Source organism: Momordica charantia (genome assembly GCF_013281855.1).
Source record: "Momordica charantia cultivar OHB3-1 chromosome 11 unlocalized genomic scaffold, Mcharantia_2.0 BLBB01000011.1, whole genome shotgun sequence".
NCBI lineage: Eukaryota > Viridiplantae > Streptophyta > Magnoliopsida > Cucurbitales > Cucurbitaceae > Momordica > Momordica charantia.
Genome location: NW_028275159.1, coordinates 1,863,691 through 1,886,159, shown reverse-complemented (window position 1 = coordinate 1,886,159; position 22,469 = coordinate 1,863,691). Strand labels below are relative to the sequence as shown.

General features: G+C 31.7%; 3 protein-coding genes across 3 annotated transcripts; all 3 read left to right on the top strand.

The window, feature by feature from the left end:
• The first annotated feature begins 2,709 nt into the window (after positions 1-2,709).
• Positions 2,710-7,328, top strand: LOC111010582 (triacylglycerol lipase OBL1-like). The gene is made up of 5 exons (XM_022284055.2): positions 2,710-3,016; positions 3,129-3,334; positions 3,810-3,843; positions 5,514-6,118; positions 6,744-7,328. Exons 1-5 carry the CDS (start codon positions 2,764-2,766, stop codon positions 7,047-7,049), a joined length of 1,404 nt encoding a protein of 467 aa, XP_022139747.1. The 5' UTR covers positions 2,710-2,763; the 3' UTR covers positions 7,050-7,328.
• A 5,604-nt stretch (positions 7,329-12,932) lies between these two features.
• On the top strand, positions 12,933-17,232 carry LOC111007494 (triacylglycerol lipase OBL1). The gene is made up of 5 exons (XM_022279890.2): positions 12,933-13,244; positions 13,420-13,616; positions 14,972-15,005; positions 15,258-15,865; positions 16,700-17,232. Exons 1-5 carry the CDS (start codon positions 12,992-12,994, stop codon positions 17,000-17,002), a joined length of 1,395 nt encoding a protein of 464 aa, XP_022135582.2. The 5' UTR covers positions 12,933-12,991; the 3' UTR covers positions 17,003-17,232.
• Positions 17,233-18,050: 818 nt separating this feature from the next.
• On the top strand, positions 18,051-22,250 carry LOC111007483 (triacylglycerol lipase OBL1-like). Its single transcript, XM_022279870.2, has 5 exons — positions 18,051-18,336; positions 19,196-19,407; positions 19,641-19,674; positions 20,911-21,518; positions 21,770-22,250. Exons 1-5 carry the CDS (start codon positions 18,084-18,086, stop codon positions 22,100-22,102), a joined length of 1,440 nt encoding a protein of 479 aa, XP_022135562.1. The 5' UTR covers positions 18,051-18,083; the 3' UTR covers positions 22,103-22,250.
• The last annotated feature ends 219 nt before the right edge of the window (positions 22,251-22,469 follow it).

Here is a 22,469-nt window from a genome sequence, read left to right as displayed (position 1 = left end):
TATATTTTATAATTATTAAACTTAAAAGACAATAATGAACAAACCTAACTCAAACATAAAATCAAATTAACATAAAAATGTAATGCAAGAAAATTTGTTTAACTTAGGTTTAGCCAAAGGTACGTGGGTTGTAATATTTGTTTTATATTTTATGTTTTCCATTTTTAATTTTTGAAAAGTTGGGTGTATCTAATTAGTTTCTTCTCTTTTTATTTGTCACTTTAAAAAACCATGTTTTTGTTGGAAAAAGAGACTTCATTGATGTATGTGAGAAACATACACAAAAAAAAAGGGAGGGCTATATACAAGCACTCCAATTAAGAGATATAGTAGATAAATGGTAAGTACAAAAAAGATTAGATTTTGTAGACCAAAGAAAAGCAGTGACTGTGATGTCCTCCCAAATGTTGGTTGTAGTCTTCGAAAAACTCGTAAATGTTCGGTGATTTCTTTCTAACCAAGTATGCCAAAGAATAGCACTTATAGCATTGCTCCATAATACAGATTTTTTATTAGGGAGAGGAATGCTAAGGTTTTCTGTGATGAATAAATCGACTTGACAAGGAATTGCACTTTGGACCTGAAAAATGTAGAAGAGACGATCACTTTAAAAACCATGTTATACATATTATTTTCAATTTCGAAAACATCTTATAAATGTCCATCTACTTTCATGGGTTAGATATAGAAATCATAATTGTTTAACTTAGGTTTAGCTAAGGTTTGTTTTGTATTTCTATTTTTCGTGTTTTTCATTTTAAATTTTTAAAAGTTAGGTGTATTCGTTAATGGTCAGTTTCAAAAACCATATTCTACATATTATTTAAAATTTTGGAAACATCTTTTGAGGGGTAACAAATGTTCATCAGTTTTCATGGGTGGGATATAGAAATCTAAGTTTCAATTCAATAATAATTTTGTTTTATTTTGTTTTTAAGTTATTAAGGTTAACAAAATTAAGGTTTTTTTTTCTTTTGGCTTTAAATCTAATTTTAGGGAAATATTTTTAGATTTTGATTTATCTAAATTTTAAAAACTGAACAAAAAGTAGTTTTCATCAATTATTTTTTGTTTTCTAAATTTGGCCAAGATCTCTAGTGTTCTTAGAGAGGGAAAACTGCATTAAAAAAAATTGATAAATAAATAATTAAAAAATAAAATTCTAGAAGTAGCTCAAGTATATTATAAAATTGTGTTAGCCTCTTTATCTTATAAAAGGCCTATGTTCGAACTCCTGTATTATATTTCTTTCTCATTTAATATTTATTTCCACTTATAGAATTTTGTGCAAATTTACAAGTCCACGAGGAAGGGAGGATGTTAGATACTATAAATATTAGATTTATCCTAACCCATAAATCTTCTATTCTATTCCGATACTACTGATCTAAACATGATTAAATTATATCAATGAATCTAAAAATTTAAGATAATCAATTAGGATAAATTTAACATTTCACGATATCTAACATCTTTGATAAGAAAATATTATAGTAGTAAAACTTTTTAAAATATAAAAATCAAATTATTGATAATGATTTGGTCTAATTGAACCTGTAAATATTTAATACCCATTTAATTTTATATACTTCAAAGACGGGCGTGGTGTGTCCATACACCACGTGCAAGGAAACTTTGTTGTTGTCTCTAATACCAATTTAAATATAGCTTAAGGAAATTAATTAATCATCTAACACCAAACATCAAAATGATTATTTCGTTGGAGCTTAAAGGGTGAGCATGCCTATTAATTATATTTTCAAGAAAATAAAAAGAAAAAAGAACTCCCCTCTTTACTTCCTATAGTCACTCCTATATCTCAAATTTAATTAGGACCATTACTCTCTCGTACTTTTTTTTTTTTTGTGAGCTCTCGGTGCCTACTTACTCCATATAGAGCTACTTATCTCCTCTATGTAGTTCTTTTAATTTGTGGATCCTCTGCATTCTATCCATTTTAAGGTTTTTTTTTTCTGTTCGTTCTTTGATACCTACTTTACTTCTTCATAGAATCTATTTATCTACTACTTATAATCTCTCTTTTAATTTTTGGATTCTCTACATTCTCTCTCTAATCTTTGGTGGTGGGACTGTAGAGCAAAAAAAAATATTCAGACACAAGAGGACAGAGAGTTGAGATGCTAATTAGAGCGTCGTACTGATGGGGAAGATATATAAGACACTTCAGAGCCAGTAAACTTGAGAGAACAATATTAAAATGCTTATTAGAGCATATAAACGTTGTCACTATAAGAATAAAAGACATGTTACAAGTTTGGCGTCTCAATACCATCCCCATAACCCATAAAGTAAAATATGAACACATCACAATTTTTTCTAAAAATTTCTCTCTTTTATTCTCCCAACAATATTTGTTCCATCTCTCAAAAATTTCTCTATTTTTCTAACTCTTTTTAAAACAATGAAAACGAGAAAGAAAAAAAATTATCAAACCATGTGTCTTAACTTTTTCCTAACATTTAAAAACAGAATCCAAAATGATCATCCAACAGTCTAAACAGTTTGATATTAATTATGGCGAAGTGGGTGGAAGAAGGACCAAAATACCCTAACATTCGTTTGTAATATTTCCATCCACATGTAGAAAAAATTATTGAATGCACAAACCAAAAAAACTTTAGACCTCCTCCAAAAATTTCTCAACATGTGTCTATATAAACGAAGCATCAAACATCCAATTTCATTAACAAAAATTCTCAACCTCTTGAGCTTCGTTCCAATTTTGTTTTGGATTGCGAAAAAATGGGCTCCCAAGAAAACAAATTTAGTAGCGATTATCTGATACTGAAGCCGGAGGAAGCAACCCTGCTCCATCTGTTTCTCTTCACACTTCCTTTTGGTTACAGAAAGCTGAGGAATTTGGTGGATTGCCCCGTCGCCAAAGAAAACTCTTACACAACCTTTGGAAACCGATGGGTTATCTTCATCTCCATTTTGTTGCAGAAATTCCTTCTCGCCATCGCCAATCTGATCAAATACTGCAAGTCGATGCGAGGTATAATTATATATATTAACAAAGAGGGGTAATTTTTCAATTCTAAGAAGGACTGAACTTCGTATTATTTTAGTTAATTGTGCGTTGTTATGTTACGTGTGAATGCATGCAGGAAAGTTCCATAAAACTTGCGCCGCACCCAAAGTGAACTGTAAAGAGTGGAAAATAATAGGTATGGAGAAGAACATAAAATTAGCCGACGATGACACTTTCAAATATTATGGCGCTCTCACAGTTATGGCTTCGAATTTGGCTTACCAAGACTATAATTCACCTGAACCCTCTGTGGTACAGACCGTCGTCAATGGCTGCTGGAAGGTAAATACAATAATTATTCTTATGAGCCGATGCAAAAGGTAGAGAAATAGAAATTTTTTTATAAATAGACTTCAAATTTTTAGCAATGGATCGATCAGGCTGATAAATATATATGTGGTGGTATTGGTTCTTGTGACAATTATTATCTCAAAGATTGAAGGTTCGATCTCCACCTCGTAATTATTGAACTAAAAATAATGTGCTACAGCAAAAATATAAGTTTTACTTTTTGCATATAAAATTTGACCACGTGCAACAATTTTTATCTTAAATTTTTAATTTCATCTCGTGAACCTTAATTGCTTTGTTAAGGTTACAATTTTTGCCTCTTATTAATATCTCACATCGCTATTGTTGAATGGACTATTATATCTAACTGTTATAAAAGGAATAACGACAATAACTTCAATTATAATTGTTGAATACTTGAGGATGGTGATGAACAACCTATGATGTTTTATTCTTTTAAATGCAGATGAATCTACTTGGATGCTACGATTTTTGGAATGGTAAGACTTTGGACTTCTAGTTAAATGGTCACGATCAGAATAGTTTTGGTTAATCAATGGTTTTAATCTGACCAGTTGATGTGATTGAAGCTATTAATTAACTACTACTATACTGCAACAACAACAAAAAAACATAGATTAATTATGATATATCATCAAATTGATTAAGATAATGATTAATCTGAATGTATCAGCCAACTTGAACATATAGCTCAATTGATAGAGGCATATATCTTTGATTAAGAAGTTATGGGTTCCAACTTCCACCCAATATATACATATATCGTTGTAAATGTTGAACTAAAAAATATCTGGATATTAATAACTTTTATACCAATTAAATATGACCATAATAAATCAATATATCTACATATTAATTGATGAACAGTAATAACTGATTCAGTATTTTATCATGATATATACTTATATTTACTTTTTTTTTTATTTTACTATATTAATATTTCTTTTTTAACCATCATTTTTACAATATTGTATCCTAAAACTGCGTGGAGAGAAAATTGTATGATTGGTGTAAGATGTATAGTTGACCACAATGAAGCCTAATTTTTAATAATCTTTGGAAAGTGACCAAAAATAAATTTACCCACTTAGCCTGCTTTATTATCCCTATGAATCTACGATAGGCCAGTAAGGACAACAATCCAAAAAAAAATAAGGGTGCGTTTGGTTGGTAATCAGAAAATAGAAATTTGAAAACGAGGATTCAATGAAAACCAGAGTTTATTATTTGTTTTCACTCTTTTTAGATATGTGTAGCAGATTTGATAATTGAATCAAACTAGAAGTTGTTGCAATCTAAATTTTAGTTTAATCTAAACTTATATTAATTAATTTATTAATATTTTTTTATGAATTTTGTATAATTGTTATTTTACAAGGTTATATAATTTAGAATACATTATATTTTACATGTTTTAATTTTAACAAACATAAAATGAGTTTATAATATGAAATAATATATTTATCAAAGTTTTTATCATTTTTAATGTAATTCTGCATCTTCAAAATTTCAAATTCTGAATCTGAAAATCTGAAAACATAAAAAAAAATCGTTTTTAGAATTTCTACTGTTCGAATCACAGAATCCTTCTCAAAAACAAATATCCAAAATCCTGCACGCGTATTTGCTGGATCCATTTGATTCAGAATCTAAAAACAAAAAACAGAATTCGAGTTTCCAACAAAACAGACCCTAAAAGACCTCTATGACTTCTCTTCCTTTATATAAATATTAATATGATAATAAATAGAATTAAAAATCTTTTTGTAATCTTAGAAGTTAAAAAAAATGTAATTGAAAAACTCTTTTTTTCAAAGGAGATTAGAGAAAAAAAACATTAGTAAATAAAGCATTATTTTTAAAAACAAAAAATTTCATAGGTAGCCCGCCTATCAGTAGTTATATTCTAATCTATATATTTCTTTCTCTAATGTATCCATTCGCAAATTTATAAATAGTATTAACAAAATATTTAATCAACTTAATTATATTAACAAAATAGTATATATTGATCAAATTTATACTTACAAAACTAGAAAAACAACTCATTCTTTTTATTTCTACGAAAGTTATAAGAAACTCAATTCTTATATCTATGAAACTTAACAACTTTTTTTTTGTTTAATTTGAACATGATCGATATCTTCAGACTTTCAGAACAAGGCTACGACTCAAGTATTTATGTTTCAGAATACCGCCACAGACCCAAACGTAACAGTGGTGGCATTTAGAGGTAGCTCTGAAATATATGATTGGATGGTAGATTTGAACTTGTCCTGGTACAACATTGAAGGCATCGGCAAAATCCACGGCGGCTTCATGCAAGCCCTCGGCCTCCAAAAGGGCACAGGCTGGCCCAAGGAACTCGCCAACCCTGATCACGATTTCGCATATTACACCCTTCGCCAACAACTTAGAGACATCGTCAAATCCAACGACAATGCGAGGTTCATCTTCACCGGCCACAGCTTGGGCGGAGCCCTCGCCGTCCTCTTTGCCACGCTCCTTGCCTTCCACGACGACGCCACTTTGCTAGAGAAGCTGCAGGCTGTTTACACCTTTGGCCAGCCCAGAGTTGGCGACCGCCGGTTTGCTCAGTTTATGGAGAACACTATCGAAAAATATGGATTCAAATATTATAGATACGTTTACTCTAGTGACTTGGTGCCAAGAGTTCCTTTTGATTTCAATGATAATTTATGGTATGAACACTTTGGCGGATGCGTTTACTTCAACTGCAGCTACAATGGGAAGGTAATTCTTCGAATAGAATTGTTAAAAATACTTGCATTCTTATCGTGAAAATCTATCTTATTAATATTATTTATGGTTCTATCTTAAAATCAATTAAGAAATAATCTATGTTTATTGTAAATATATGTTCATATGTTCATAAAGATCGTGACTCTTTTGGCTATCGATCTTGGTCGAGTCTCATTTTTTGACCGAATATTCGTTTGTATTTTTTACTTTGATACCATATTAATATTCATGAATTTTATCTCAAAAGTCAATTAATATGGTATCAGAGCTCAAAACACTCAAACGAGCATACAGTCAAAATCAATAAACTGAAAGATCCACGATCTTGAGGAAGAATATTAAGAATCCACATGGAAAAGTAATTGGACGTTACAAAAGTTTATAATAGATATGAACTACTCTTTCATTGTAAATTGGTTTTGAAATGGAACCTCATAAATATTGATACTATCTTTGTGCCGACCACCATCGTCAAACATTGAATGGTCAGCATAGAGACAGCTTCCAAGTATTTTCCAAAATTATCACCTTTCTTTTATTGAATAATTATTTGTGGTTTAATGATTTTTAGTTGAGTCCATTTTAACAATATGTACTGTTTTTGGTTGATGCGCAGTTTTTGGAGGTGCAGCCAAACAAGAACTACTTCTCACCGATTTGGCTGATAAGCAAATACGTGTCCGCTTGGTGGGAGCTCATAAGAAGTTTAATGATCCCAGTCATCAAGTGTTCAAGTGATTACTTGGAGGGTTTTTCGAATTTACTGTTAAGGTTGTTTGGGTTGCTCTTTCCAGGAGCATCAGCTCACATGTGTCTGAATTATATCAATTCCATCCGTTGGGGAAAATGCAACCATGAAAAGACCCTAATTCCTGCAGCTGAGCACCAGAATGTGGAGAAGATGAACATCTCAAATATATAATATATTATCTGTAATGTGTGCTTTTATTTTCCTCCATCTTGCTTTGCCTAAAGTGTTCTGTATATTTTAATATGTAATAAGGTGTGTTTGGGAAGATTCCGATTGTAAATATATGGGATGGGTAGAAATTTGGGTTTGTAGCCCGTGGGAATTAGCATATTCGTTGTGAATTTGAAATTATAAACAAACTTAATTATGTATCAACTGGCCAAATTTGGTTTACACAAGTCAAGTAACCTGACTATTTTATGTTTCGTATGTACTTTAAAGGTTTCATGTGTGAGTATTTCATAATAAAGTTTCGTTCTAGTTTAAATCAAATATAAATATGATTATATTCTTACTTCATCTACTTTATGTCGTCCTTAAATAAACCAAATATAAGTATGATTAAATTTCATTTTCACTTCTTTATTTTAAATAATTAGTTTTAATTTCATCTCTTAAATTTTTCTTTTTCGTTCGTATTTTTTTATTAAAAATTATTTTACCCCTATTGGCAGTAGAAATTATTTTACCCCTCTTGGCAGTATAATTAGTTATTAGATCCCTAATATTTTAGTTAATTCTCACTTTCTCTTTAACCTTTAAAAAATCTCTACTTAATTAACTTTAATGTCTTACTAATTCTCAATAAATTAGTTCTCAAGAACCTTTGTTTTTTTTTTCACCTTATGGATGGTTGGATACATGTGCCTTAACCCATTAAAGCTATGTTCTTGTGGCAAGAACCTTTGTTATTTTTTAAAAAACAACTTGTGTAATTTTATTGTTTTATTAACATATTTGGACACACATGTCAACATGATCATATAATAACTTAACGATTAAGGCACTTTACTCCTTCCCTTGAGGTTAGAGGTTCGATCTTCCATCCCCACATTTGTTATACTAAAAAAACATATTTGAACACATGAATTTGTCATTCATTTGAAATCCATCCACATTTAAAATCACTCAAAATTTTGAGCTACCAAACATACCTTAGATTATTTGTTTTCTATTTTCTTCTTTTTCAATTTCTAATTTTTAAAAAATAAGGTGTATCTATTAATTTCTTCTATTTTTATCTGTCATTTACAAAAACCATGGTCTGCCTATTGTTTTTTTTTTTTTTTTAATTTTTAGATTTTTCTAAGATGTCGAATGTTATTAGAAAGTGAAATTTTGCACAAAATAATTTTTTCGTAACCAAGTTTAAATTTTTGAAACGAAGACTAAAAAGAAATATGTTATTAAGATTTAAGTACAGTCTAGGATTTTAAAGTTTTAAAATAAAAGGAATCATTTATGACGTGTACTCTTCCTTAACAGTGTGTACACAATTTGTCTTAGATAACCATTTTTTATCTTTTAGGGTGTGCCTCCAACATAAGGCTTCTAATTTTAAATATGTACTTTAAATTATTGTTCATCACTCATCACCAATAGTTCTCAAGGAAGAAAAAATTAAGTTATTTTAGAACCATCTCATTTATGAGATATATAAATAAATTACTAGAGAACTCAATTTTCAACTTTCAATCAAATTTCAACTATGCTTATCTGAAATGTTATTGTTGCTGTTCTCTAGAATGTTTGGCAGGAAAGAAATAATCGATTTTTTCTTGAACAAATTCCATCCTTGTGCTCGCCTTTGGAAAGATATTAAAATTTCGTCCTCTACCGGCATCTTTTTTGTAATTATGACAATTTTAATTTCGTTCAATGGGAGTACTTTTATATAGCCTACTCTTTTGTACGTAAGTTTCTCACGTACTTCTTTATGAATGTAATGACTTCTTTCTCTAAAAAATAAAAAAAAACAAAACTATGCTTATCACCTCGAGGGGGTGTATATGCCGAAGCAAAACCATTGAATATATGATACTCAAAATATTCTCATGGTTTGAATAGTAAATACAATTCAACCCTATAGGTTACTTGATTTGTTTTATTTATGTTGTTTTAAATAGTGTGTTGAGGTACTGAATTAAATTTACCAATCCAACTTAAACTTTTGGGTTGAGTGGTAGTTTATTTCAGAGCGAGAGGTCTTATGTTCGAACTCATACAGTAGTTTATTCATCCTTTATAGTTTAAACAAAATTGAAGGTTGAAGAGTAAATTTATTGCCTATTTTTATCCTCTCAAAGTTGTCTCAAATACCAACTTGTTTATGCAAGGATATGCACAACAGTATATTTCTGATTGCAGCTCAAACTCGGCCTCCGGACCGATCTGAATACTTGGGCGGACCTGCACAAAAAGGTGAGCACTCCGACGATCAAGTCAGTATAGGTCGGATTCCCAGTTTAGTTCGAGGTCAGAAATCGTCGTACCTGATCGTGGAGTGAGGTCCTCTACTTATGGGTGGTAGTCCCGCTAATCTCTCGACGGTTACACCCGGTAATCTCGGGACCGTCGGTTACACCCGGTAATCTCGGGACCGACGGTTACACCCGATAATCACGCCGCTGACAGTAGCTCACATCGTCCCCTACCGAGCTTCCCGGTAGGTCGGACCTCGGCCAGGTTCACCTCGGCCCTCATACTTAGCATTTGTCAACGCTAGTGGTGGTGATCTCGGCGATCCGAGCTAGGGATGACTCATGAGTCATCTTGGAGCACCAATAGGGGTCCTCCACGTGTCCAGGGTATTCTCTTCCCCAAACACAACTTAAATAGAGCTAATGTAAAAATAATAATAATAATAAATAAAAACTTAAATAGAGCTTTAACAACTAAGTTCACCTTTTTTTTAAGTCTGAAAATTTAAATTTCTACTCTTTTGTAATGTTATGTTTTTCGAAAAGAAAGAAAGGGAAAAAAACTCGTATGATATTTACTTCTCAAATTTTTTTTTTTTTTCTCTTTATCTACTTTGAGTCTACTTAATATAATTATCTGCTCCTTAGAGTCTCTTTTAGACGTGTATTTTATTGATCTGATACTGGCTTTTAATAAATGTCGGCCACCGAATTAGTTGGGGGTATGAAACTTATAGAGTAGATAATTAATTCATATTATATTTGAAGATGAAAAAATGTGTCCTTTTTTTTTCTTTCATTAATTTGTAGTTTGCTGATCTGGTTAAATGGTTTCCATCAAAATTCAACCCTTATATTTGGAATTCGAATAATGGACTATCCAAAAATAATTGCATCACCAAATTATGTTCTTCATTCTACCTTTAATAATTTTTCAGACAAATTAAATAAAGATTTGGTTATTGAGATAATTATGTCAACTTAATTGAAAGTGAAACAACAGGTGTGATCAGTGATTTTCTATTACTAATTTTGATATAAAAAAAACATATTCACAAAATTAATAGTTCATAATATGAATACGACTGATGTTGCATGAATATATTGTACATCACTTAAAATAAATTTAAAATGATACAATAGTTAGAGAAAAAAAAAAAGAAAAAAAAGGCTAGAAAATTAAAGAAAATTTTTATTTTCTTTTCTAGATCACTTTGACTAAATAATCAAATCTCATGCAAATTTTGAAAACTTGACACCAAGAGATTTCATTAAAAAAAAATTTAGTACACGACCAAAGTGTACCATACTCCTTTTGCTCACAATTATGATTTTATTTTTATAAATAATTTTGTAATATTGGTAGATCTCACATAACTTTTAATACAATACTGATATGATAAGCAATGAACAAAAGAGAATATATAATAATGCCGTAAGACATAGTATCAGAAATTTTCCAGACATCTATTATTCTATTGGGATGATTTTTAGCACTTTTATCTATATGAAACCGTAGTATCCCGAATTTTCCAGACATCTATTGTTCTATTGAGATGATTTTTAGCCGTCTTATCTATATGAAAAGTTTGATAACTACTTTACTTTCTATTTATTTATTTATTCTTAAAAACATAGCTATTTGAGTAATTAATTATCTTTTATTTTGAAAAACTTTTTGAAAGGGTAAGTGTACTTACAAAAGTATGTACTTACAAAAGTATATAATGACCTTTTAATTTTTCTTAAAAGTCACAAAAAAGGTTTTTAATTGATCTCATGGTATAAGTTTATAATTTATGTCATTTTTGTAAACTTTTAAACTTAATACCACATATATATATATATATATATAAATACATATGCTCTACCAAGAGCCCAGCTTATCGAGATCTTATTCCTTCACTAGTCACAAGACTTGTGATATATATTATATATGATACACGTACAAATGAACATTCTTGTGCAAGAAATCCTCATTGTTAAATTTGAATGATTAATAATACTGTCTACTGTATTAAAACTTCCAAAGTTTTATCCAAGCCTTGAAATTGAAATTGATATAGACCCACTGTCATCTATTAAAATAAGGATAGTGTGTCGAAATGGTCGGAATATATAGTTCAGTAGAGGTCTGAAAATCCTCATGTCACGAGTTCAAATCATGTTCTTGGCAGAATAATAATAAAGAATACATATTCCCTTTTTTCCTATTTTCGTAATTTACTCTTATATTTTCACCTCTTTTTAACTTTTCTCACTTTAAAATTTGTTTCTGTAAATTTATCTTTCCAATCAGAGACATGTCTATCTCACTTTTCTTTTAAAGTTTCTTTTATCACACTAGCTTTCTACCCATTAAATATTTTCCTTTCCACATCTCCCTCTAATTCATCTTTTTCTCTCAATTATTTGCCTTTTTATTTCTTTCTGTATATAACTTTTCTTTCCCTCTCTTTTAACTCGTTTTTCATTCACTAACTTGTCTTTCTCTAAAATTTCTCCCTTATTTTTTTACAACTTTCTCTCTTCCTTATTGTTTTTCTTTTCTAACATATTCCAGTATCTCTCGTTAAAAATAAATCTTTATTTTTCTCTAACTTTTTTTAGTACAACATGTAGAAATAGAAAATCGAACTCATTATCTTTTTTATTAGAGATACAAAGTGTTTTAATAAGTGAAGCTATGTTGAAGTTGTAAGTTTGTGGTTTTTCTCTAACTTTTTAAAAGACAGAAAAAATAAATTATCAAACCATGTGTCATACGATCTCCATTTTCTAAAAACATGAAACAGTTTAAAGTTTCATTTATTAAAGCGAAGGGTCATCCAACATAGCTATAGTGATATTTCCATCCACATGTATGAAAATTTATTGAATGGATCGCCATAACGCGTGGTTTGGCTACCCCCAATAATAGAGATATGCAAATTTAAAAGTCTTCTCCTACCAAACCAGAATATAAATTTGAGACTCTCGTAAATCCAACATCAGTAGCCCTGCTGGTTTACGATGTATTTGGAAATGATTTTGACCACTTTTATTATTGTTAAAATCACTCCTATTTTCATTTATCATGTTTGAAAAAATTAATAAATTGATTTTAGAAAGGTTTAAAATCAATCCAAATTAATTTTTAAAGGATCACTTGGACGGTGATTTTAGAAAATCAATTATACTTAAATCTATTTTTTTCAAAATTATTCATCCTACCATCGCTCTCAAACACACTGCCATTAGTGGGTATTTGCCAAAATCACTCTTGACATGGTAATATATCTTTGACAAATTTTTTTAAAAAAAAAATTGATTTTATGAAAATTTAAGATCACTTTAAATTGATCAGATTTTGGAAAATCAATTATACTCAAATCACTTTTTTCAAAATCATAATTGATCACTCTCAAACATCATACAAGTTATATACCTTAAAAATCAATTTAATATAATTTTAAGCTTTTTAAAATCAAATTTTTAATTTGCTGAACAATGAAAATTGAAGTGATTTTGGCAATCACTCCCAAACATACCGTTAGTTAAACGCTCGAAATTTGCAAAGTAAGACAGAATTACCGCAGCTAACCTAGCTCCATTGTGTCTATAAAAACGAAGCACCAAACATCCAATTTCGCTAACAAATTAAAAAAATTCTCAATCCTCTTGAGCATTATTGTTGGGTGGGATTACAAAAAAATGGGTCCCGAAGATTACCAATTCAGTAATGATTATCTGATACTGAAGCCTGAGGAAGCAACTCTGCTGGATCTGTTTCTCTTCATACTTCCTTTCGGTTACTTAAGGCTCAGGAAGTTGGTGGATTGCCCCGAAGAAAAAGAAGAGTCTTACAAAAGCTTTGGAAACCGATGGGTTATCTTCATCTCCATTTTGTCCCAGAAATTCCTCCTCGCCATCGCCAATCTGCTCGAAAAGTGGGAGCCGATGCGAGGTACATTTTATAAGGAGGAGTAACATTTATTCAAAAAAGTAATCACGGTTCGATGAAACGAAATGGTTGAATTTCGACACCATAACTCAACTCGTTAAAACATATATACAAAGACTTAATTTCGTTTTATGTTAATTACTTGTATTGTTACCGTATTGCGTGCACATGCATGCAGGAAAATTCTGGCGGGTGCAAACTTATGCATCGGAAGTGAACTGTAGAGATTGGAAAATAGGTACGAGCATAAAATTACCCAACGAAGACGCTTTCATATATTATGGTGCCGTCACAGTTATGGCTTCGAATTTGGCTTACCAAGACTATTCATCTGAACCCTCCGTGGTCGAGACCGTCGTCAGTTCCTGCTGGAAGGTAAATACAATAATACTTGATTACCTCGTGATCAGTAGAAAGATTCCTATAGATGGGTATATGGCTAAGTATATTATATTCAAATAAATATATGTGCGGTGGTACTGATTCTTCTAACAGTTAGATATGTGTTATATGGCTATCAATAAATAAAGACATCTATTACCATCTCAAAAGTTGATTGCTTGATTCTCATCCTACGACTGTAAAAATTATATATTATAGGTAAAAGTATCAGTTTTACCTTGGATCTTTTTACCTATGAAATTTGACGAAGTTAAACTTTCAATTTAGAATTAATGGACCTTAATTGCTTCAAAAAGGGTGCAATATTTGTCCAATGCTAAGATTTTTATTTTTTATTTTTTAAGAACTGTAAAAAATGGTTATCATGCTAGCTATTGAATGAATTATTTTTTTCGAACAGAAAGAGGCCAAAGGCCTAAGAAACAGGAGAAGGAGCTATTGAATGAATTATGATACGTAGGTTCAAACTTTAGTACAAGAAGAACTGAACTTTTAATGGCTAGATTTTCTTGTTAAAATTTGCGTATATGTTTATATTATTCAATTGTTGATCTTGTGTGTATGACTTCAGATTTAATTTTGTGTTACTTAATTAAGGTTTGATCTTCATTGGAATTAGTGATTTTTATGTTTTTTTTTTTTTTTGAAAAGTTGGTGATTTTTATGCCGTTTTTTGAAAATTAGTGAGAATGAGTAGAGCAAAAGTTGTATATAGAAGGTAAATATTGTAATACTCAGATCTAAATCTATTGTTTAATTTGATAGACTAAAAGTGTACGGTGAAAATTGAAACAAAACTTATACACCTGTTACCTTTTTACCTGGCTAATTTTTATCTGTCTATTTCTATTGCAAAGTAGATCACTGGATTTTTTAAGTCAATAAAAATATGTCACATCATAAAATCGGTAGAAAATCATATGTGTAGGGAAGTATTTAAAAAAAGTGGATAGGCAGTATTTTACTAAAAAAATTGATTTACTTTGCGAGGTTTAGAGATATAAATTATAATTCATTTCTTAAAAATACTATTTTTTCTAAATATATAATATATCTAACTAAATCGAATTATTAATATTTTGGATGGTAGAGTGCGTGCCATTAACTACGGAGCTATAACTTATTCAAACATAGCTCAGTAAATAAAGGTACTTATTACTATACCATATATCCTAGCATTGTTGAACTCAATAAAATAAAATAAAAATTGAACTATTTTTTAATTGCCTAAAATATAAAAAACCATAAGATGCAATTTCAATTATAATCATGGTTGAAATATTTGGGGATGGTGATAAAATGATGATGTGTTATTATTTTTAACGCAGATGAATCTACTTGGATGCTACAATTTTTGGAATGGTAAGATTTTGGACTTCTATCGTATATATTTTTGTCTTTAATATCTTTCTTTACAAATTTAGTTTGTAACCAAGAAGCTGTGAGTTCAATCCTCTTCCCACATATTGTACTCATAAGAAAAAAAATAATTCAAAACATTAAAAGTAGATAGATGGAAATAGTATTTATTTCTAAGAAATTCATGAACCCAATTCATATATGCTTATGAAACTGAACAATTTTTCTCTTTAATTTGAACAATATGATCTTCAGATTTTCAGAACAAGGCTTCGACTCAAGCATTTATGTTTCAGAATACCGCGACGGACCCAAACGTAACAGTGGTGGCATTTAGAGGCACCAATAGCATAGATAATATCATGGTAGATTTGAACTTCTCGTGGTGCAATTTTGATCAGCGCATTGGCAACATCCACAGCGGCTTCATGGAAGCTCTGGGCCTCCAAAAGGGCCCCATAGGTTGGCCAACGGAACTCCCCACGCCTGACCACGATTTCGCATATTACTACCTCCGCCAACAACTTAGAGACATTGCCAAATCCAACGACAAGGCAAGGTTCGTGTTCACCGGCCACAGCTTGGGCGGAGCCCTCGCAATCCTGTTTGTCACCATCCTCTCGTACCACAACGAGTCCGATGTGCTCAACAAGCTGCAGGCTGTTTACACCTTCGGCCAACCCAGAGTCGGCAATAGCCAGTTTGCTCAGTTTATGGAGAAAACTTTACAACAATATGCCTTCAAATATTATCGATACGTTTACTCTATGGACTTGGCGCCCAGAATTCCTTTCGATATCTTTGATCAATGGTACGAACACTTTGGCGGATGCGTTTACTTCAACTGCTGCTACAGTGGCAAGGTAATTATATTCTTCGAAGAGTGATAATACTAAAAGAAAAATACTTCCGTTCTAACTAGTGAGGACCTATTTTTATATTGTTAAAGATTTCACGTTGAAAAGATAAGGGACCTTACAATGGTTTATAATAAATATGAATTACTCCTCTCATCTCCAATTGGTTTTGAGATACAACCCCATGAATATTAATATGGTCGGATCCCATTTTAGACCGGAAGTTCGTTTTAGCGTCTTGGGATCTGATACCATCTTAATATTCATGAGATTTCATCTCAAAACCAATTGACAAAGAGAGTTAACAAAGAGAGGAATAGCTCACGTTTATTATAAGTCATTGTTAATCTCTACAAACTGATTGCTCATTTAAAAATATATATTTATAAGCCATTGTATGATCTCTACGAACTGATTACTCATTTAAAAATATATATTTGTTAAAAGAAAAAAGTACAAAGGGTATACAACATCCCATTACCCCAAATTGACTAAGTATTGTCCATTTTATATATAACTATGTAGTAAAAAAAAATTAATTTGTTCAAGACATATTTGCTAAGTGTTTATAGTGACAAAAAAAAACACTGATTGCAAACTTCCCTGAACAAATTGATTTTTTTACTACCATATTATATATAAAATAAATGGTATAGGTGGGTTTTACAAGTGAATGATAATAGATGGGTATACCCCGTACTTCTAAGACATGAACTATTTTTTTAATTATGTTAATCGGTTTTGAAATGAAATTTATGGGGAGGATCATTTTTAATTAGTTCCCTCTTTTTTAAGGATAGGAAGGAGAATGAATTAATTGTTTTGGGTTGAGATGTGCAGTTTCTGGAGGTGCAGCCAAACAAGAACTACTTCTCGCCGATATGGCTGATACCCAAATACTTGTTCGCATGGTGGGAGCTTATAAGAAGTTTAATGATCCCAATCATCAAGTGTTCCAGCTATTACTTCGAGGGTTTTTCTGCTTTATTGGTTAGGTTGTTTGGGTTGCTTCTTCCAGGGGCCTCGGCTCACATATGTCTCAATTATATTAATTTGATCCGTTGGGGAAAAATACAACAACCAACCAAAGACGTCCAAAAGGCCCTAATTCCTACAAACTATCTCCAAGCTCATCATCAGTAGTACTAAAATCTGGAGAACATGAACATCCCAAATATATAATATATTTGTAATGTGTGCGCTTTTATATTTTAATGTGGGAATAAGGTGTGTTTATTTGTTAGTGTATTTCTTGATGTTATGCAAATCTGACCCACGAGCCAAAACGTTTGGTAACTGCTTTTAAAGACTTTATGTATGTGAGTGGTTCATAATAAAGTTTCGTTCTAATGTGCTTTAAGATTCCTGCTTAATTTCAATCTAATTGAAGTACTATTGTTTTAGTAGCCTAGACTACGTGTCAACCTCACATGTATAATCTTATTACAGAATGATAAGAAGATTCAACCACATCTTTATCAAGTGATTTTGGCAGCTCGACAACTAGAAGCTGAGTTACGTATTACCTTTTGGTCGACTGTCATCAGGTACGAGTGAACTTTAAAGAACACCTGCAAGTGCAAAGACAATCAGGGATGTTCTCTGACAACATGTCGAATTTCCTTGAGATGTCGAAGAACCGTTAGAGTGCTGTCGAACGAAGTTCTGTTGGAAGTTCATCTCTATAAATAGAGATCCACGCCTCCGATATGTGAAACTATTCTCTCTATGAGCAATAGATCAGATTGTGTACTAATTAGATCCTCGGAGTGTTGTCAATACACTTTTTTCGAGCTTTGCAAATCCTTGATTCGCAATTAAATTAAACACTGATGATTACAAATTTATAGAAGGAATCTAATTGAATAATATAATTGTAAGATGAAAATACCCGAAAGATGAATAATATTTGACAGCGATGAAGGCAGCTGGTGAAGGAAAGACAGAATCTCTCGATTAGCGTGGCAAGTTAACAAAGCAGATTCCAGGGACTCAAATTTTGGACGGCACACGTTGGTTTAATCCTCGACAGTATATAAATTCAAGACCCTGTAATAAAATTGTCGCCATTTGAGCCGTGTCTCTGCCAATAATTATTTCCACACACCTGTGTTAAAAGTTCTAAATTTGCAAAGAGCGATGGCCTTGCTCGAGCTCCATTGTGGGTATAAAAACGAAGCCAATTTGGGGTAACAAAATGAAGAAATTGATCTGAACCGAAAAAATGGGTTCTTTAGAATACGAATTTAGTAATGATTATCTGAAACTGAAGCCGAAGGAAGCAACTCTGCTGGATCTGTTCATCTTCTTACTTCCTTTCGGTTCCATAAAGCTGAGGAAGTTGGTGGATTGCCCTCCCGAAAAAGAAGAGTCTTACACAAGCTTTACAAACCGATGGGTTATTTTCTTCTCCATTTTGTCGCAGAAATCCCTTTTCGCCCTCGCCAATCTGCTCGAAAAGTGGGAGTCCAGTACAGGTATATTTTCATAATAAGGGCTGATATTTATAAAAAAGGTAATTACATGTAACATGATCCGGCCATGACTATCAAAGCTATTGGCCATCGTGTTGTTGGTGGTCATGGATTTCCGACAAAAGATGGTAGATTCGAATTCTCATTATTTAATTAAACGTTGGAATTCCGTATTTACTAGGTGGGATGCACCTCAAGTCTAATCACATTCCTCTCGTACAACTTAATTGATCCATTCATATTCTTTATTTTGACCCCACGTTTTTAATATAATTACTTTACAACTTTTTTCATTTCTCTCTCGTCTGTAATGAGATCAGTATGTAGCCTTTTTATTAATTATTTCATTTGTGTTAATTTTTTTGATCTGTACTACTAATAATTTTTTTATAACAAAAATGTTATACCATTTTTATTAGTTTGTAATTTTATAATAAGATATTATAAATTTATATTTAATTTTACTTTATTATTATAAATAAATACTAATAAATTCTTAAATAGAATTATTTATATTATTAAATGTTGATTCTTCTAATAAAAAAACTAAAAATATTTTAGTTGATGTAATTTTATTTTAATTATTTATTATTGATTAATATTAAATAAATTATTATTAATAATAAATAGTTACTATAAAATAGTAATTAAAAATATAATTTAGTATTATTTTAATTTAAAAAAGATTAAATTTGTAATTAGCTAGAAATAAGAAATTGTATACTGATTCGACGTTTTAGTAAACAACTAGTAAACAATAATATCAAAAGAATAACATTCTCATTTCTATTTATTTGATTTCGATTGATTTTATGATCCCAGTAAACAGATCCTCGTTAATTAATTGTGTTGTTGCATGCAGAAAAGCTCAGGACGGCGCCTCAAACTTACGCATCGGAAGTGAACTGTAGAGATTGGAAAATAGGTAAGGAGGAGAACATAAAATTACTCAACGACGACGACACTTTCGTATATTATGGTGCCGTTACAGTCATGGCTTCAAATTTGGTGTACCAAGACTGTTCACCGCCTGAATCATCTGTGGTTGCCACCGTCGTCAATTCCTGCTGGAAGGTAAATACAATAATACTTACCTCGTCTCATTATTATGTTTTTTACCAAGTATATATGATTAGCGGTTATTTAGAAGATTCCCACACCGATTGAATCGTCAATATTTGGGATCGTAGTTGGTAGGTGCTTTAACTACTCAGCTATTACCGATCCTAGCATAGTTCATTGGATTTTTTGATACTTGAGGATGGTGATGGTGATGAACTGATCATGTTTTATTCTTCTTAATGCAGATGAAACTACTTGGATGCTACGATTTTGAGAATAGTAAGACTTTGGACTTTGATTAAATGGTCTCAATCAGAATAGATTTTATTTTTTATTACAGTCAGAATAGAATTGATTCATAACTAATGGTCTTAATCTGATTAGTTCATGTAATTATTGGAGCTATTAATTAACTACTACATGTTAGATTAATTATCATACATCATCAAATTGATTAACATAAATGAATGTTTTTTTTTGACAAAAAAAAATAAATGAATGATTAATCTAAATATCAAATAACTTTTTTTGAATGAAATACCAATTAACAATAAATCAAGAACAGTAATCACGGATTTAGTAGCGTTTATCAACTTAGCTGGCTTTTATTAATCCTCTCTTTTTGTACATCATGTGTACTCCTTCACAGGTAGTTATCCCTCTTCAAACATTTTCTCTCATTCATGTCTCCCATTTAATAACTCTATAACTTCTCTTTCTTTTATAAATATTAATATAACAATAAATAAAATTAAATTATAACTTGATAATTATCCTAGCTAATAGATAAAAAAATTTATTAAAAAATATACGTCCTTGGGTTTGGGTAGGTGTTCATTTAATCTCTGAAGTTTTAAAATAACACTTTTTGTCGCTAAAGTTTGGTGTAGGTATCTATTTAGTCCCTAAATTTCAAAATATTTATTTTTTGTCCCTATAGTTTGAAAAATAATTCTAAATGGTCATTTGACCGTTAGTTGACTACCGTAAGTGGCTTTTTTTCCCTCTTCTCTTCCTCACTCCTTCTCTTTTCTCTTCCATCTCCGACCAACAACTGCCGACCATTTCTATTCCTGCATCGATGGCGAGCGGAGGCACCATTAATGTGCCTTTAGGGAGGTTGATAGATGATTTAAAACAGTATTAGAGTAACAAGTTTTTGTATTTGAACTCATCTTTCTTCTCGGCGGCGAAACCATTATGTTGCCCAGGCTAGGACGGCCCCCATGGAGACGCAGGAGATGCAGGAGCCGCCAGCCGGATCGACCCAACAATGATAGGCCAGAGGGATAGGCTCATTCGACTAATTAAGGGACATGACTTGGACTCTTGCAAAATATGAAAAGAAAAATAGTTGTGTATTGTCGAACCCAAAAACTTATCCTTTTAGGTTGAGGGGGTGATTAACAACAACTATACTTCAAAAATAAAAACTCATTTGTTTGAATTTCTACAAAAGTCAAAAACTCAATTCTTATATTTGCAAAACTGACCAAATTTGAACATGATGTTCAGTGTTTGAGAGCAAGGCTAGAACTCAAGCGACTATGTTTCAGAATACCGCCACAGACCCAAATGTTACAGTGGTGGCATTTAAAGGAACAAATACCATATATGATGCCATATTAGATTTGAACTTCTCGTGGTACAATGTTGATCAACGCATTGGCAACATCCACAGCGGCTTCATGGAAGCTCTCGGCCTCCAAAAGGGCACCATTGGTTGGCCTAAGGAACTCCCAAAATCTGACCACCAATTTGCATATTATTACCTTCGCCAACAACTTAGAGACATTGCCAAATCCAACGACAAGGCAAAGTTCATCTTCACTGGCCACAGCTTGGGCGGAGCCCTCGCAATCCTGTTTGTCACCATCCTCTCATACCACAACGAGTCCGATGTGCTGAACAAGCTGCAGGCTGTTTACACCTTCGGCCAGCCCAGAGTTGGCAACAGCCAGTTTGTTAAGTTCATGGAAAGCACTTCAAAACAATATGCCTTCAAATATTATCGATATGTTTATTCTATGGACTTGGTGCCCAGAATTCCTTTCGATATCTTTGATGAATGGTACAAACACTTTGGCGGATGCGTTTACTTCAACTGCTGCTACAGTGGGCAGGTAATTCAAAGAGTACAAATACTACCAAGAAAAATATTTCGGTTCTAACTAGCGAAGACCTATCTTTATGATGACCACCATTTGAAAAAATGATAGCTTATTATTTTAAAATTAAAAAAAAAATCTATATTTTTGCATTTCTCTCTTAGCTGTTAAACTGATGAACATAAGTCCTCACTAGTCAAGAGCTAATCGGCATGGATAGGTGTTTACGAGTCAGGAACTAAGTAACGTTTTGGGTTGATGTGCAGTTTATGGAGGTGCAGCCAAACAAGAACTACTTCTCGCCATTATGGCTGATACCCAAATACTTGTTCGCTTTGTGGGAGCTTATAAGAAGTTTAATGATGCCACTCATCAAGTTCTCTCTTTATTACTTCGAGGGTTTTAAAACTTTATTGTTAAGGTTTTTTGGGTTGCTCATTCCAGGAGCATCAGCTCACTTGTGTGTGAATTATATTTATTTGGCCCGTCAAGGAAAAATGCCACCACTCAAAGACATTCAAAAGACCCTAATTTCTGAAGACGGTCTCGAAGCTCAACAGTACTTGAATGTGGAGAAGATGAAGATCTCAAATATATAATAATATAGGTTTCTTGAAGTCACGGAAATCTGACCTACGAGCCAGCTTTAAAGACTTACTTAATTGATAATAAAGTTTCACTCTAATATGCTTTAAGATTCCTACTTTTTAATCTAATTGAAGTATTGTTTTAATACAAGCTTCTTTAGAGACCTTGCTTTAATAATGTGTTATGGAAAGATAAAGGGTTATGTACACATAAAGATGAAAGATATAAAAGAAATAATTTTATATATCTAAAAGAGATATTGGCAATGAAAAACATATATATGCAAATAACACAACCATAAATGATGGTTAGAAATAAGTTAGCTAGTAAAGTAGAGTGTGTATGTGAACACATGAATAAATGATCAGACTAATCCTT